Source organism: Capricornis sumatraensis, chromosome 4 (genome assembly GCF_032405125.1).
Source record: "Capricornis sumatraensis isolate serow.1 chromosome 4, serow.2, whole genome shotgun sequence".
Taxonomy (NCBI): Eukaryota; Metazoa; Chordata; class Mammalia; order Artiodactyla; family Bovidae; genus Capricornis; species Capricornis sumatraensis.
This window is the reverse complement of record NC_091072.1, coordinates 67,408,230-67,422,947: the sequence shown is the minus strand read 5'-3', so window position 1 is coordinate 67,422,947 and position 14,718 is coordinate 67,408,230. Positions and strand designations below refer to the sequence as shown.

General features: G+C 35.2%; 1 protein-coding gene across 1 annotated transcript in view; it reads left to right on the top strand.

Moving 5' to 3' along the window:
* Window positions 1-14,718, top strand: part of EEA1 (early endosome antigen 1) — an 86,211-nt gene that overhangs the window by 20,094 nt on the left and 51,399 nt on the right. The window contains exons 8-9 of the mRNA XM_068971410.1: window positions 1,325-1,480; window positions 7,317-7,433. Coding sequence (XP_068827511.1) covers window positions 1,325-1,480; window positions 7,317-7,433 — 273 coding nt within the window. The remainder of the gene's footprint in view (window positions 1-1,324; window positions 1,481-7,316; window positions 7,434-14,718) is intronic.

Sequence of the window (14,718 nt, the reverse complement as noted above, 5' to 3'; positions counted from 1 at the left end):
TGAAATTTTTAAAAGTAGGGTTTGAATACAATGGAGGAAATAAAAATTCCCTGTAGTTTTACTACCTACATATATATATGTATGTGTGTGTGTGTACACTATGATTTTTAAAATAAGAATGGAATTTTGTGATACATTATTTATGGCATGAACATTTTTATTGTTTTTGTTTTAGTATCACCTGTCATTTTTGGTAGTTTCCATATCTGCATCTCTGATCTTACCATTCCTTGAACTTTAGTTTTGTAAATCCAGCTGCTGCTAAGTCGCTTCAGTTGTGTCCGACTCTGTGCGACCCCCACAGACGGCAGCCCACCAGGCTCCCCCGTCCCTGGGATTCTCCAGGCAAGAACACTGGAGTGGGTTGCCATTTCCTTCTCCAATGCATGAAAATGAAAAGTGAAAGTAAAGTCGCTCAGTCGTGACCCCATGGACTGCAGCCCACCAGGCTCCTCCATCCATGGGATTTTCTAGGCAAGAGTACTGGAGTAGGGTGCCAGTGCCTTCTGCGGTAAATCTATTTAGGACACTTCTAAAAGGAGAAGAGGGCAGCAGAGGGTGAGATGGTTAGGTAGCATTACCGACTCACTGGATATGAATCTGAGCAAACTCTGGGAAATAGTGAAGGACAGGGAAACCTGGCGGGCTGCTGCTCATGGGGTCATAAAGAATTGAACACAACTTACTGACTGAACAACAGCAAGAAGGACACTCCTAATTGCATTTCCAGCTTTCATTTCAAATTCAACAAGTATAGCATCAAGTCATCATATTTCTGTCATTGATACCATATGTTTTTAACCCTCTTCCCAGGCTTAACAATCTTGGATCTGTCCTTGCTTCCTTTCTGTCCTTTATTTACCACTCAGTGAACATATGAATATGTGAATCAATTAGATTCAATCTGCAACAAACCCTAATTATGCTTATATCTGCTCCTTCATTTTATTACCAGTTTCATAGGATAAAAAAATGAAGGGATTTAGCATTAACAAGTGATTGTTATTATAAGTGGGTGTAGTTTGTGAAGGAAAGGAAAGCAAAAGCACTAAGGATAATTGTGTATTTGCTATTTTGTACCTTGAGTGGTAACACTGTTAAATATGAGAGAAAGCTCTCATTTAGCTCTATGAAAAAAGGATAAAGATTGTTGGGGGAAAACTTCTGTGTTCAATGTTTGGAATCTAGTAATTGATGTTAAAAGATTGTTTTTATTTCTTAGTAGTTAAACTATTTTAAAAATATGTGTTATTTTAAAATGTGTGTTCACTAAATAGTTTCACTGTTTTTTTTTTTTTTTAAATTAAAATATGTTGCTTCACAGCTTCAGAGACCTGGAATAGAAGATGTTGCTGTGTTAAAGAAAGAACTGGTCCAAGTTCAAACACTAATGGATAACATGACCTTGGAACGTGAGAGAGAATCTGAAAAACTCAAAGATGAGTGCAAAAAGTTACAAACAGAATATACTAACTCAGAGGTAATAAAGTTTAGTGTACTTAAATAAGACTGATGTTAACTTGTTTAATGTGCATTGTTGAGTGAAGCCAGCATTTTTCTGAGTGACTCAAACACTACTTGCCTTTCTTTCATCTGGTCTCAATAATATCTATATATCGTCAATATGGTCTGATAGTATTTTATCTTTGCTTTATGAAGTTGGACACTTAGAGAAGAATGTTTGCATAGAGGAGTATTCCTCTGTTAATAAATAATGTATACTGTAGAAAAATTATATTTAAATTTGCTCCAGATTAATAAGTAGTAATTTATTTCAATTTGGTATGGGTAAAGGAAGTATGATTTCGTTTTCTTCATTTGGATTACTTATGTTGCTTAGAAAAAATATTTAAGACATTATCTATTAGACTTGGTTTTCGCTTATCAATTATTAAGTTATGTGGTTGAAGGAGGTCTTAAAAATCTTCTAGTCTAACCCTCCATCCAGGAATCCCTTTATAAGTGATCTGTAACTCTTGCTATGTGCTGCAGGGGTTGTATATTTCTTCCTAAGTCAGCCATTCCATTGAGTTGGCATTTGTTTCCCTATAATTTACATGTACTGGTTCCAGACACAGAATAAATTGTTCTTTTCCACATGAAATATTTGATGACTATTCATATTTACTCTGAATTTTCTTCTAGGATAAACATTCTCAGTTCTTCTGTTTATTACAAGACTTTTGTCTGTCAATCCCTTATGTAATTGTCAGCATATGACAAGTTCTAGGATATGTAGTAAATCTATTTGCTTAAAAATGCTAGCATTTGTCTTTCTTACTGTATCATAGGTATTTTTATTATAACTACTACTGTGTATAGTTCTTAAGCTCCCTTATATGATATAGACCTGAGTTTTTCATGTTACCGGTTTAAAAAGCTAAGTTATAGTGACATTTCAGCTTGCATCTCAGATTTTTTCAGCTGATTATCTAAAAGCCACTATTCATAATTATTAATGAACTATGGAGTACAAATATTATAGATAACCCATATCTTCCTTTTATTACTTTCTCCTGTGTCTTATCAGTGGAGGATTGGTGAAAGTTTGTTACAACACACATAGGCATGTGAGTCTTTGTAATGGTTGATATTTCAGACTTTTAAGTTGATGAACTTCAGGTGCAGATTTCCCAGACATGATCTTTGTAGCCCAGTAATAAAAGTCCCATAGATTTTCAAGTAATTTTAGGGAGTTCATGAAATTATCAAAGCCAATAAAAATCTGCTAATGTGTAATCTAGGAGAGGCTGAATCAAAGAAGTTTCGTGGGAAAAAATCCCATTCAAATGCTAGGTTAGAAATTTCTTTTAACCCTGTAAGTTAAGCATTAAGGTGGTTTTATATTTAAGGAATCTAGGCTTCAGTGAGATTAAATAACTTGTTCAAGTTCATGCACCTAATGTAAAGAAGTTAGGATTAGAACTCAAATCTGTCTTGAAGCTCAGGTCTTTCTGTATCATGTCATTTCCCATTTTTGGTGGTCTGATGATTGTGTTAGAAGTAAATTTGTGTTATTAATCATAACCTAATACTGTTATTACTTTTTGCCTTTTGACATATTGTATATTTGTATTGAGTATAACTTAAAATACTTTTGAGTGGTGTCCCATACCATTTCCATATGAAAAAATGACTGTCTAAATATTCCATCTCATTTGTTTTTTACTGTATTTTTAGCTTCTACTTACTCCTTAGTATATGGTGTGTATTTTATTGAAATTCAGTTTTATTTATTCTCAGTTATGTGTTAGTGAATTATATAACCTAAAGAACTAAAATTAAAAAATATTTTATGTATTACTGCTTTTCTGAACCTAAACATTGACATCAGAAATAAGACAGTAAAAGGAATTAAGCTAAAAATGCAATGATTTGTTTTGTATTTCTAGTCAAGGTTCAAGATACATAATCTGATATACATTGTTAAGTATGTTCCATTCCTTTCATTAAAAATATAACCTATGAACTCGTTGTCATTTTAAAAATCTGTTTTTAAAAGCATATGGAAAAATAACTCATTCTAAAGCATTTAAAAGTATTTTTAAATAATTTTCTTTAGATCAGAAATTAAGGTTAATAAAAGTATTATTCCTATAAATCTGCATTATTGAGAAATGTCAGAGCTGTAACTAACTTATATTTGGTGTTGTCTTTAATGGAAATGATTTTTGACGAATTTTATATATATTCCAAATATCTTCATTTGAATCCTAATTTTTAAGGAGAGTATTTACATATCTTTTAAAGATTTGCTAGTGTAAGAGGTTAGATTCAGAGGTGTGTCTGTACTTTTTATTATACGTTCAGTGTGTACTTTTGTCAGTTTTGTTTTCCATGTTTCATCCATCATTTTATTTTATTTTTTCTGCTTTCTAATGGAGATGCTTAAATGTGAGGTAATGTCTTTTTGGAAGGCTTTTAATATTAGTACTGTTTTTAATATAGTACCTTCTAGCAACATATGGCAATTTTGTGTTTTAAGACAATCTCAAACTTCAAATATGTGCTTCTTTTTGTTTTGTTAATCAAGCCAAATTTTAACCATCTTTAACATGATTATTTACTAAAAGTATTTGGCCATTAGGACAATAATTATAATCCTAAAGCACTAGCAGGAAGTTTGAAATATCTTTCCTTAATTATTTTATAATTTGAAATTCTGAAATGCACATTATTTTATAGGGCCTTATATATCTGTTTCCATGTGCAGAATAGGAGAATCATTCCTCTCTAAAGTGAGTATTTTTCGAATGCCTGAGTGAAAGCACCTAGTATATATGTGGGGAATAGAACAGTGAATAAGATACAGTGCCTGCTGTCATAAAGCTTATATTCCTTTTGGAAGCCAAACAATGTGAAATAAACCAACTCACAATAGGACGTCAGCTAATCCTAAGTGCTGTGAGGAAAAACAAAGCAGGATGTGGACAGTAGTGGAGCTGGCAATAATGTGGATCAATTTTAGATAGGATGATCATGGAAGGGTATCCTCAAAGAGGACACAGGGGAGAATGAAGTAAGCAAGAAGAGCAAAGACCTGGGAGCAGCATTCCCAGCAGGAAGGAGGGCAAGTGCAGAAGCCTTCTGGGCTCAGATGAGCTTGTCCTGTTAACTAGTGAGGATTGTCTGTGGCTTGCAGAACCTTCCTTTTGAATTTCACCTAAAGTGATATCTCAATAGTGAGTGTATTTCCTTAGAAATTTTGTCTTTCTTCAATCTTAATTTTTTAAAAATAGAGCTATAATACATGACCATTGTAAAAAGTTAAAATGACTCAATGTACAGTAGAGAGGGAAAGCTTCCTGTAATTCATTCCTCTTTCTCCTCTTCCCCGTAACTAAAATTTATCTTTAGGTGTATACTCTTCCTACATCTTTTTTCCCTTGAGTAAACTAAAAAGTTTTAAGTGCTTGCTTTTATGTTTTTAAAAATTCAAGTAAAAAAATAAGTATTTAGCGTACAACAGATACATTATAAGATATAACAAATTAATTGTGGATACATTTGCTTTGTTTCTTTCTTTTGCATGTTGGACTTCATCAGCAGAATAGATACTGGATACCTGTTATACATGGTTAATCTTATAATCTTTAATGTGGATTCATGGTATTTTAATGAAATATACTCAAAATTTGCATTTTAGTGCATACTTATGTGTAAGAAACTCTAGTAATTCCTTTGATAAGAGAGAGATTTAAATATAATTTTTCTTGTGATAAATGATTAAAGCATAGTAATTTAAAGTAGCTGGATTGTTCGTGTTATTTTAATTAACATCCATAATGTAGTTCAGTTTCAGCTGCTCAGTCGTGTCCAACTGTTCACGACCCCATGAACCGCAGCATGCCAGGCCTCCCTGTCCATCACCAACTCCTGGGGTTCACCCAAACCCATGTCCGTTGAGTCGGTGATGCCATCCAGCCATCTCATCCTCTGTCGTCCCCTTCTCCTCCTGCCCTCAATCTTTCCCAGCATTAGGGTCTTTTCAAATGAGTCAGCTGTTTGCATCAGGTGGCCGAAGTATTGGCATTTCAGCTTTAGCATCAGTCCTTCCAATGAACACCCAGGACTGATCTCCTTTAGGATGGACTGGTTGCATCTCCTTGCAGTCCAAGGGACTCTCAAGAGTCTTCTCCAACACCACAGTTCAAAAGCATCAATTCTTTGGCGCTCAGCTTTCTTCACAGTCCAACTCACATCCATACATGACCACTGGAAAAACTATAGACTAGATGGACCTTTGCTGACAAAGTAATGTCTCTGTTTTTTAATATGCTCTCTAGGTTGGTCATAACTTTCCTTCCAAGAAGTTAATAGAGAATAAGATTCAAAGTTGTTAGTCATAATAATTTGAAGTAAACTGCTAATACATTTCAAGGTTACACAACCAGTTTAAGATAGAGCATTAAGATACACTTTAAGTTGAACACAGTTGAAAATACATGAATATTTAAACATTTCCTTCTTTGAAATATGTTTTATATACATGTTTTCCTTAAAAGGTCAGGCCATGAACTTATCTCAGACATGTTGCCATTACCAAAAATATTTTTGAAATCTCTTTGTTGACCTCAAACCAGTTTGGAAAACACTCAAAACACTGATTTCAGTTGTTTATGGTTATTAAAATAAGCCCAAATGTTTGATTGTTCAGTTAGGTTACCTTGTTTACTAGTTTTGTTTCTAAAACTTTATACACCCATTTCTAAACTTTACATTTCAACACTTTACTAGTTTTGTTTCTAAAACTTTTTTCACCCATTTACAGTGGATTTGATCTTATTACAGTGAGAATCCTTGAAATAACAACAAAAATATGCCTCAAATTCTAGAGCAAAAGATCACCTGACATTAATTAGTGGCTTTCTTAGATTGTTTTCCTTGAGAAGTACTCATTTGTAATATACAATATAGGTAATGCTGATGTGTTTATTAAAAAAAATGAAATTTATTGTATTCATATTATAAAATGTATTTACTAATGAAGAATATAGACAAGGTCATTGTAACATTAGGAATGTAAAAAGCAAACCTGATAAGCAGTATTAGAAATACAGAGGTCTCTTATTAACATCTCTTTCAGGAAACCAAGTCGTGTGCTCTCTAGTGGTTGAAGCTTTCATATATAATAAGTTTGTATTTCCAGGTTCTTTGGTTATCTTTCTCTTACCTTACTTATTAGATGATTAACCCATTGTTTTAATAATAGACATTAATTTTCGTTTAAAAAATGTTAAACACATTAAAGCAAATTGCCCAGCTATTATCCATGATCGTAGAGAGATCTAGGTTAATGAAACTATATATAACTTCTGTTTGATAGCCTTTTGGCCAAATACTTTCTATTACAGTAAAAGTAAAAAAATGATTAGTCATCTTTAAAGGTAATTCTGTGTTGGTTGTTTGCATTTAACATGATTTTGAAATGTGCTATAGAAGTTGAGAGAAAATGTAGGTATATCTTGCATATCCTTTTTAAATTCAGAAGGATTAAATTATAGAATTTAAAGCCAGTAAGTTCAAGTTTGCAGTTTGCTGTTTCAGATGCATAAAATAGGATGCCAACTTTTCATTTCATGTATTATTAAATAATGAAGTTGTAAAGTTTTGGATATATTTTGAAAACTAATTTTTAGCCCAAAAAAGATGTGGGGAAGCAGTAGGGGTAGTAAAATAAAAAAATCAAGTTGAAATTTCTAAGAATTATTAAAGTTTAATGACAACAGTGACAAAAATCTATGTAATCTTAAAACCTTTGAATACTTCTGTTTCCTTTTTTATTTTAGTTTTCTCAATTTTTTTTTCCTTTCTAGGCCATAATAAGCCAGCTGAGGAGTGAACTTGCCAAAGGCCCCCAGGAAGTTGCTGTGTATGTGCAGGAACTACAAAAACTTAAAAGTTCAGTTAATGAATTAACACAAAAAAATCAGGTGAGAATTTAAAAACTACACATAATGGTGAATTGATTTTATAAATTTTAAGTTCTAATGTTGTGTATGTTATTTATATATGGGCACAGTACAGTATGGCTTATTTTGTGTTGTTTATTTTTTTGTATTGTTTATATTCACATTGTTATGCAACCAACTTTTTCCATCTTCTAAAACTAAACTCAGTTATTATTGAACAACTCCCCACTTACTGAATCTTCTGCCCCAAACCCCTTCTGCTTTCTATATCTATGAATTTACTATACTAAATAACTCATATGAGTGAAATCATACAGTATTTGTCTTTTTGTGCTTGGCTTGTTTCATGTAGGATATTGTTCTCAAGGTTCATTCATGTTATAACATGTGTCAGAATTTCCTACCCTCTTAAGGTTATCTTACATTGTATGTATATATCATATTGTCCATCTGTTGCTTCCTTTTTTGTGCTCTTTCTTTTGTGGATAGTGCTGTTTTGAAAATGGGTATACAAATATCTATTTGAGATCCTGCTTTCAGTTCTTTTGGGTAGATACCCAGAAGTGGAATTGCTGGATCATACTAGTAATTCTGTTTTCAATTTTTTGAAGAAATCATCATACTGTTTGCCATAGTGGCTGTATCCTTTTAAATTCCCATCAACAGTGCACAAGAATTAAACAGTTTCTTCGCATCCTTGCCAACATTTGTTATTATCTTTTTTTTTTTTAATAGTAGCCATCGACAGAGTGTTAAGGTGATATTCATCATGATTGATTTGCATTTCCCTAATGATTAGGATGCTTGAGCATCTTTTCATATGATTTTAATTGGGTTGTTCATGTTCTTGATGTTGAGTTGTAAGAGTTTTTTTTTTATGTTTTTGATATTAACCTTTTAATCAGATTCTGGGGAAGGAAATGGCAACCCACTCCCGTACTCTTGCTTGGAAAATCCCATGGACAGAGGAGCCTGGTAGGCTACAGTCTATGGAGTCGCAAAGAGTCAGACACGACTGAGCGACTTCACTCACTTAAATCAGATACATGATTTGCAAATATTTTCTCATTCTTTATGTTGCCTTTTCACTCTGTTGATTGTGTTTTTTTACAAAGGAAAAAATGCTCCTGTTCGTCTCCTCTGCTCTCAGTACTGTACTACATACAGCTTTACTTCTGACATCAGATGTTTAGATGTTCCGCATTTCAACAGTTCTATAACACCAGCTGTGTGTCCTACCATTTAACTCAATTCTTACACTGTTTACCTGGAGCTAGCATCACATTCTATGGATAAAGTAAAGGAGAAGTCCTGCAGAATTGTGCCTGAGCACACCAAACCTCCCTCCCCAACACATCCTAGTTCAGACACCAGTTGAGGTCCAGCTTGTTACTTGTACTTCTAACCAACTGGCTGTAAATGGGAGGTTCCCAATTCTCAGCCTCCTGTTCAGTTAATTTGCTAGAGTAGTTCCCAAAACTTGGGAAAAGTTTTTATATTTTACTTGCTAGTGCTGTGCTGTGCTTAGTTCCTCAGTCATGTCTGACTCTTTGCAATCCCGTGGCCTGGAGGCTGCCGGGCTCCTCTGCTCATGGGGATTCTCCAGGCAAGAAGAGTGGAGTGGGTTGCCATGCCCTTCTCCAGGGGATCTTCCAAACCCAGGGAGTGAACCCAGGTCTCGTGCGTTGCATGCGGATTCTTTAACGTCAGCCACCCGGGAAGCCCATGAATACCAGAGTGGATAGCCTATCCCTTCTCCAGGGAATCTTCCCAACCCAGAAATCGAGTCAGGGTCTCCTGCATTGCAGGTGGATTCTTTACCAGCTGAGCTACCATGGTACTTACTGAGCTACTTACTAGAGTACTGGCTTATTATAAATGACTATAACTTAAGAACAGTGAGATGGAAGAGATGGGTAGGGCAAGATATGTGAGAAAGTGTCTGAAGCTTCCGTGCTCTCTTTGGGTGCTCTCCATGTGTTCACCAACTTGGAATGTCTCAAAACTCTTTCTTTCCCTTTGTGGCTGTGATTGATGGAATCTTTGACCACTGGTGATTAATTCAGCCTTTTGCCCCTCTTCCTTCCCTGGAGGTCAGGGTGGAACTGACCAACTCGTTCTTTTTTTTTTTTTTTCCCAACTCTTTCTTGAAGGTTGGTTCCCCTGCCAACCAATCCCTGTCCTTTGGGATTTCTAAAAAAAATCTCATTAATACAAACTCAGAGGTGGTTGTAAGGGGGTTCTTATGACTAACAAAGGATACCTTTCTTGCTCTCACATCATAGGAAATTCCTGAGGTTTAGGAGCCTGGATCCAGAAATGGGGACCAAGACCAAAGGACTGTTTTATGATATCACACATTTGATACACAGAAGTTTTAAATTTTATATAATCTAGTTTATCTATTTTCACTTTCATTGCTGAGCTTTTGGTTTCATATCCAAGAAGTCATTCCTAAACTCAGGGTCTTGAAGCTTTTCACCTGTTTTCTTCTAATAGTTTTGTAGTTTTAACTTAGGTTTAGGTCTTTGATCTATTTTGAATTATTTTTTTAAAGGGTCCAGTTTTATTCTTTTGCATATGAAAATCCAGTTTTCCTAGCACCATTTATTGAAAGGAGTAAGTATCCTTCCCTTACTGAATAGTCTTGGCACGCTTGTTGAAAATTGTTTGACCATGTATGTGAATATTTATTTCTGGGCTCTTTATTTTTATCCTTTTGGTCTATATATCTTTCTTTATGTCAATACCACATTGTTTTGACTACTATATTTTTCAGTAAGTTTTGAAGTCAAGAACTGAGACCTCCATCTTTGTTCTTAGTCTGTATTCTGTAATGTTAATATTTTCCACCTTGTTTCTTTAAAGATGAGCAACAGATAATAGTTTTGGAGGTAGGGCAAGTATTGGTATTAATTTATTTCCCCCATGTCTCTACTTTTTGATGGCAGAGTAATGGGGAGTTATTAAATCTTTTTATTCTAAGTATTGTGAATTTGTTAGCTTTGCTTTAACAGCTTAATTAAATAACAGGACAGATGGATTCTCATATCTGCTTTTACATTTAATCTGTTGTGATATATTTGAAGTGTGTTAAAATTTAGTCTTAACTGATACGTAGTGTAGTTGGAAAAGGCTATCTTAATAGCCTTTTCAGATAATTGTAGCTGTAATTGTTTGATAATACACTGAAACCAGATAAAGTATAGTTTCTCAAAAGTTAATTTCAGTGTAGAATCTGAAACCATATTAGTGCCGTTTTTGTACTTTGTAACATTAAAATTTTTTCTTTTGTCTTGACTTGTTTTTTTTTTCCTGTCTTGACTTTTGAGTGGATCTTTCCTGGGCATGATTTCATAATATGCATTAGTCATGTGGAAAATATTGGTTCACTGAATAATGCAAATTTTTTCCAAATACTAACACATTTCATTGTATCGTGGTGGTGTAGTTGCTCAGTCGTGTCCAACTCTAGGAACCTCATGGACTGCAGCCCCCGACTGCTCTGGCCGTGCAGGAATGCTGGAGTGGGGAGCTGTTTCCTTCCGCAGGGATCTTCTGGCCCAGAAAGCACACGTATGTCTCTCATGTTGCAGGTGGTCTCTTGCGTGGCAGGCAGATTCTTTACCAACTGAGCCACCAGGGAAGCCCATGTCATTGTATAATATAAAACAAATCACGTTCGTTAGTATCACCATGAATCTCAAAATATGCTTCAAGTATAAGAAGTGTCAGGCTCGTGGCGATGGATGCAGGGTTTCTAAAATTCTAAACTTCCTTTGAAAACTTGACTTTTATCATTGGCAGCCAACACTGTCAGTTCTGTCCTTCCCATAGTTTGTTGGTCATTCTTGTTGTTACATTCTTTGCATTAAAAATGGTGTTTCATAGAAAAAAGCAACTGGCTATGTTGACAAATATATTATTTGGTATGCAGCAGAAGTGACGCATTTATGCTTGCTATTTATTCACACAGTTTTTTTCTTTTTTCTTGCTGTTTCAAGTACTGCAGGTACAACATTCACATAAAAATCTCATGCATTTGTGTAAGAATTTCTGTTTTATACCTTCATGTGAAATTGCTGGGTTATGAGCTATATATGTGCTCAAATTTACTAGGCTATCCCAAACTATTTTCCAAAGTAACTGTACAAGTCTGCCATTGTCCATTTCTCCATCACCTCTTGGTGCTGACTGATTTTTAAAATTTAATCTTTGTTATGGCTTATAAAAGCCTCATTGCCCCCCTCTTTTTAAAAAACATGTTTTTTATTGGAGGATAATTGCTTTATAACGTTGTGCTGGTTTCTGCCATATGTCAACATGAATCAGCCACAGGTATATATATGTCCCCTCCCTCTTGAACCTCCCTCCCATCTCCCTCCCATCTCCCTCCCCATCCACCCCTCTAGGTTGTCTCAGAGCACTGGATTGAGCTCCCTGTGGCACACAGCAAATTCCCATTGACTATCTATTTTACATATGGCAATGTATGTGTTTCCATGCTACTCTCTCTATCCATCCTGCCCTCTCCTTCCCTAATTCCTTTTTTCCCTCCTGTCTAAGTGTAGAAAATATCCACGTAGACTTTAATTTTATCTTTATCTCTCAGTTTGATTTTAATTTCTTTGAGATCAGAGTTGACCTTCTGCCTCTTGGAAACTGACCAGAGTTGTGCACGCAATAGATGTCTATGATCAGTGTAATTTATTTTGTATTTCCGAAGCATTAAGCTGTTAGTAAAGGATAATGAGGCACAGATTGTGTGTATGTGTGTATATATATATTCACAAATACATACATACATACACAGTATTAAAGGAAGTACTGTGTCTTATGAATAATACATGGAATTGAGATGATTTACTATGATAAAATGGGAATAGTTTTGATTAGGGAATAAGAATTTTCTACTACTCTTCCTAATCTTTACATAAGTGAGATTTCACAATTTTTTTCTTTTCAAAGTTGTTTTCCTGTTTAGAATTTTTTCACCAGCAAGTTCAGAGGCGCATCTTCTTTTTTTTTTCTATTGTCCTTGCTAATTGTCTCCCCCACTTCTCCTCACCCTTGTCTTTGGCAAACCATAATTGTGGACAAGGGTAATATCCAAGTGTTATGAATTTGGAATCTTGTGCCTGGTCTCTTGAAGGCTATTAATAAAATGTCTTGGATATGTTTTGTGGGTCATAGGCAACATCAAGGTGGATAGATGACATTATAAAATATAATGAATTGAAAAATAGTTGCTTTTGAGTTAATGTCAAGATTTTTAGCATTAAACCTTTGTTTTTAAATTACTGGCTTTGAAAACTTAAAAAATAAGACGTAAATCTTGAAGACATTTCCCTTTTGGTTTCTAGTAAGAATTGTAATCTGACATTTAAACAAAATTCTGCAGCCCAGTTTAACTGTTTCCAGATAAATTCTGAACAAAATCATAGCTTATTTAAAGCTACTAATATGATTAATATAGGTCAGTGTCAGAGACTGAGTTGTATTTTGGGTCTTACCTCTTACCCATTTTCCATCCTTTGTTTCTCTCCCTCTCCGCTTCCTGATAGTCTCAGGTTTAAGGTGCTTATAGGCCAAAGCAGAAGCCAGTTATGGCAAGTGGTTGTATTGCTCTGTATTACGACTGTATTGCTAAATGGTATATTGATACAAACAGTATAATGCAGTGGTCAAAGGGATGCCACTGACTGGCTGTGACACACGGCCTCCAATGTCCGATTCCTCTTTTGCTAAGAAGTAGTGTCATACTTATTTGCCTCTTAGGGTGATATGAGCACTGAAAAAAAAAACTTAATCTCTGTTAAAGTGCTTAGATCACTGCCTGGCTTTCAGTAAGCACCTCAGTGAATACTTGTTGTTACTGTTTTTATTTATCGTGTAAGTTTGGTGATGCAGAGTTGAGTCAAGACCAAGGTGGATGTTTTCCTAACTATTGCCTAGTAAATCAGGAAAGACTGTTGAAGATAGAAGTAACTTTTTAGCGTAGTGTTTAAGAATGCTTAGGAGTACATCACATGGCAGAGGGTTAATAGTATTTTGTTTTGAGAGCTACATATGCTGAAGGTATGGGGACATGCAGAAGCACAAGATACAAGATGTTGGAGAGCTACAGGTGGGTCAGTGTGTTCTTTCTCACAAAGCTGTTTTGAGTAACAGAGGAGACCCTTAAAACCACTTTGTAAGGTATCAAGCAGTTAAAAATGCCATTCTTTTTGCATTTCTTCTTGTTCCCTGGGTTAGAAACATGTGAATTGTTATTGTTTAGTTGCTCAGTCATGTCTGACTCTTTTGTGACCCCCCCAAAATGCAGACTGCCGGGTTCCTCTGTCCATGGGATTTTACAGGCAAGAATGCTGGAATGGGTTGCTAGTTCCTCCTCCTCCAAAGGATCTTCCCATCCCAGGGATCGAACTCGCATCGCCTGCATTGCAGGTGGATTCCTTACTGCTGAGCCACCAGGGAAGCTGAACAAGTGAATAACACAGCCTAATACAGGGAAATTGCCCCGCAAGAAAGCATGTTGAAAGAGCAGTTGATGAGGAAGTGAAAAGAGAACTGGACATTCAGATGGAAAGAATTTTGCTTACTCAAATAATTATGAGTTAAGCGTAACATTTGTTTTATAATTTAAACTTGAATAGTATATGTTTTGGGGAATTGATTTGATTTGAAATTGATTGATTTGATTTGAATTGATTCACTGTGTGTCTGAATTGTGTTGTGAAAAATATTTGACTTAATCATAATATGTGACTCTGCCACCTGGCCAAGTCATATCAGATTCTTTTAATGTTAACTTCTTCATTCACAGAATAGGGATGATAATGTCTATTTCATCTTTTGTTGTAAGGTTAGTAGGGAATGTGCAATTATATTTTCTGTAATGGGATTCTGCTATATTTACAAAACTCAATCTTCAAAAACCTTGTATTCACTAGACTCTGCCTCAGATTCTACGAGAAGGCCATAGTAAGAATGAAAAGTTTGTGATACTAAATATAGTTATGTAATGTATCATAACCTCTCAGTTCAGTTCAGTCTCTCAGTTGTGTCTGACTCTGCAACCCCATGAACTGCAGCATGCCAGGCCTCCCTGTCCATCGCCAACTCCTGGAGTCCACCCAAACCCATGTTCATTGAGTTGGTGATGCCATCCAACCATCTCATCCTCTGTCGTCCCCTTCTCTTCCCGCCCTCAATCTTTCCCAGCATCAAATGAGTCAGCTCTTTCAAATGAGTCAGCTCTTCGCATCAGGTGGTCAAAGTATTGGAGTTTCAGCTTCAACATCAG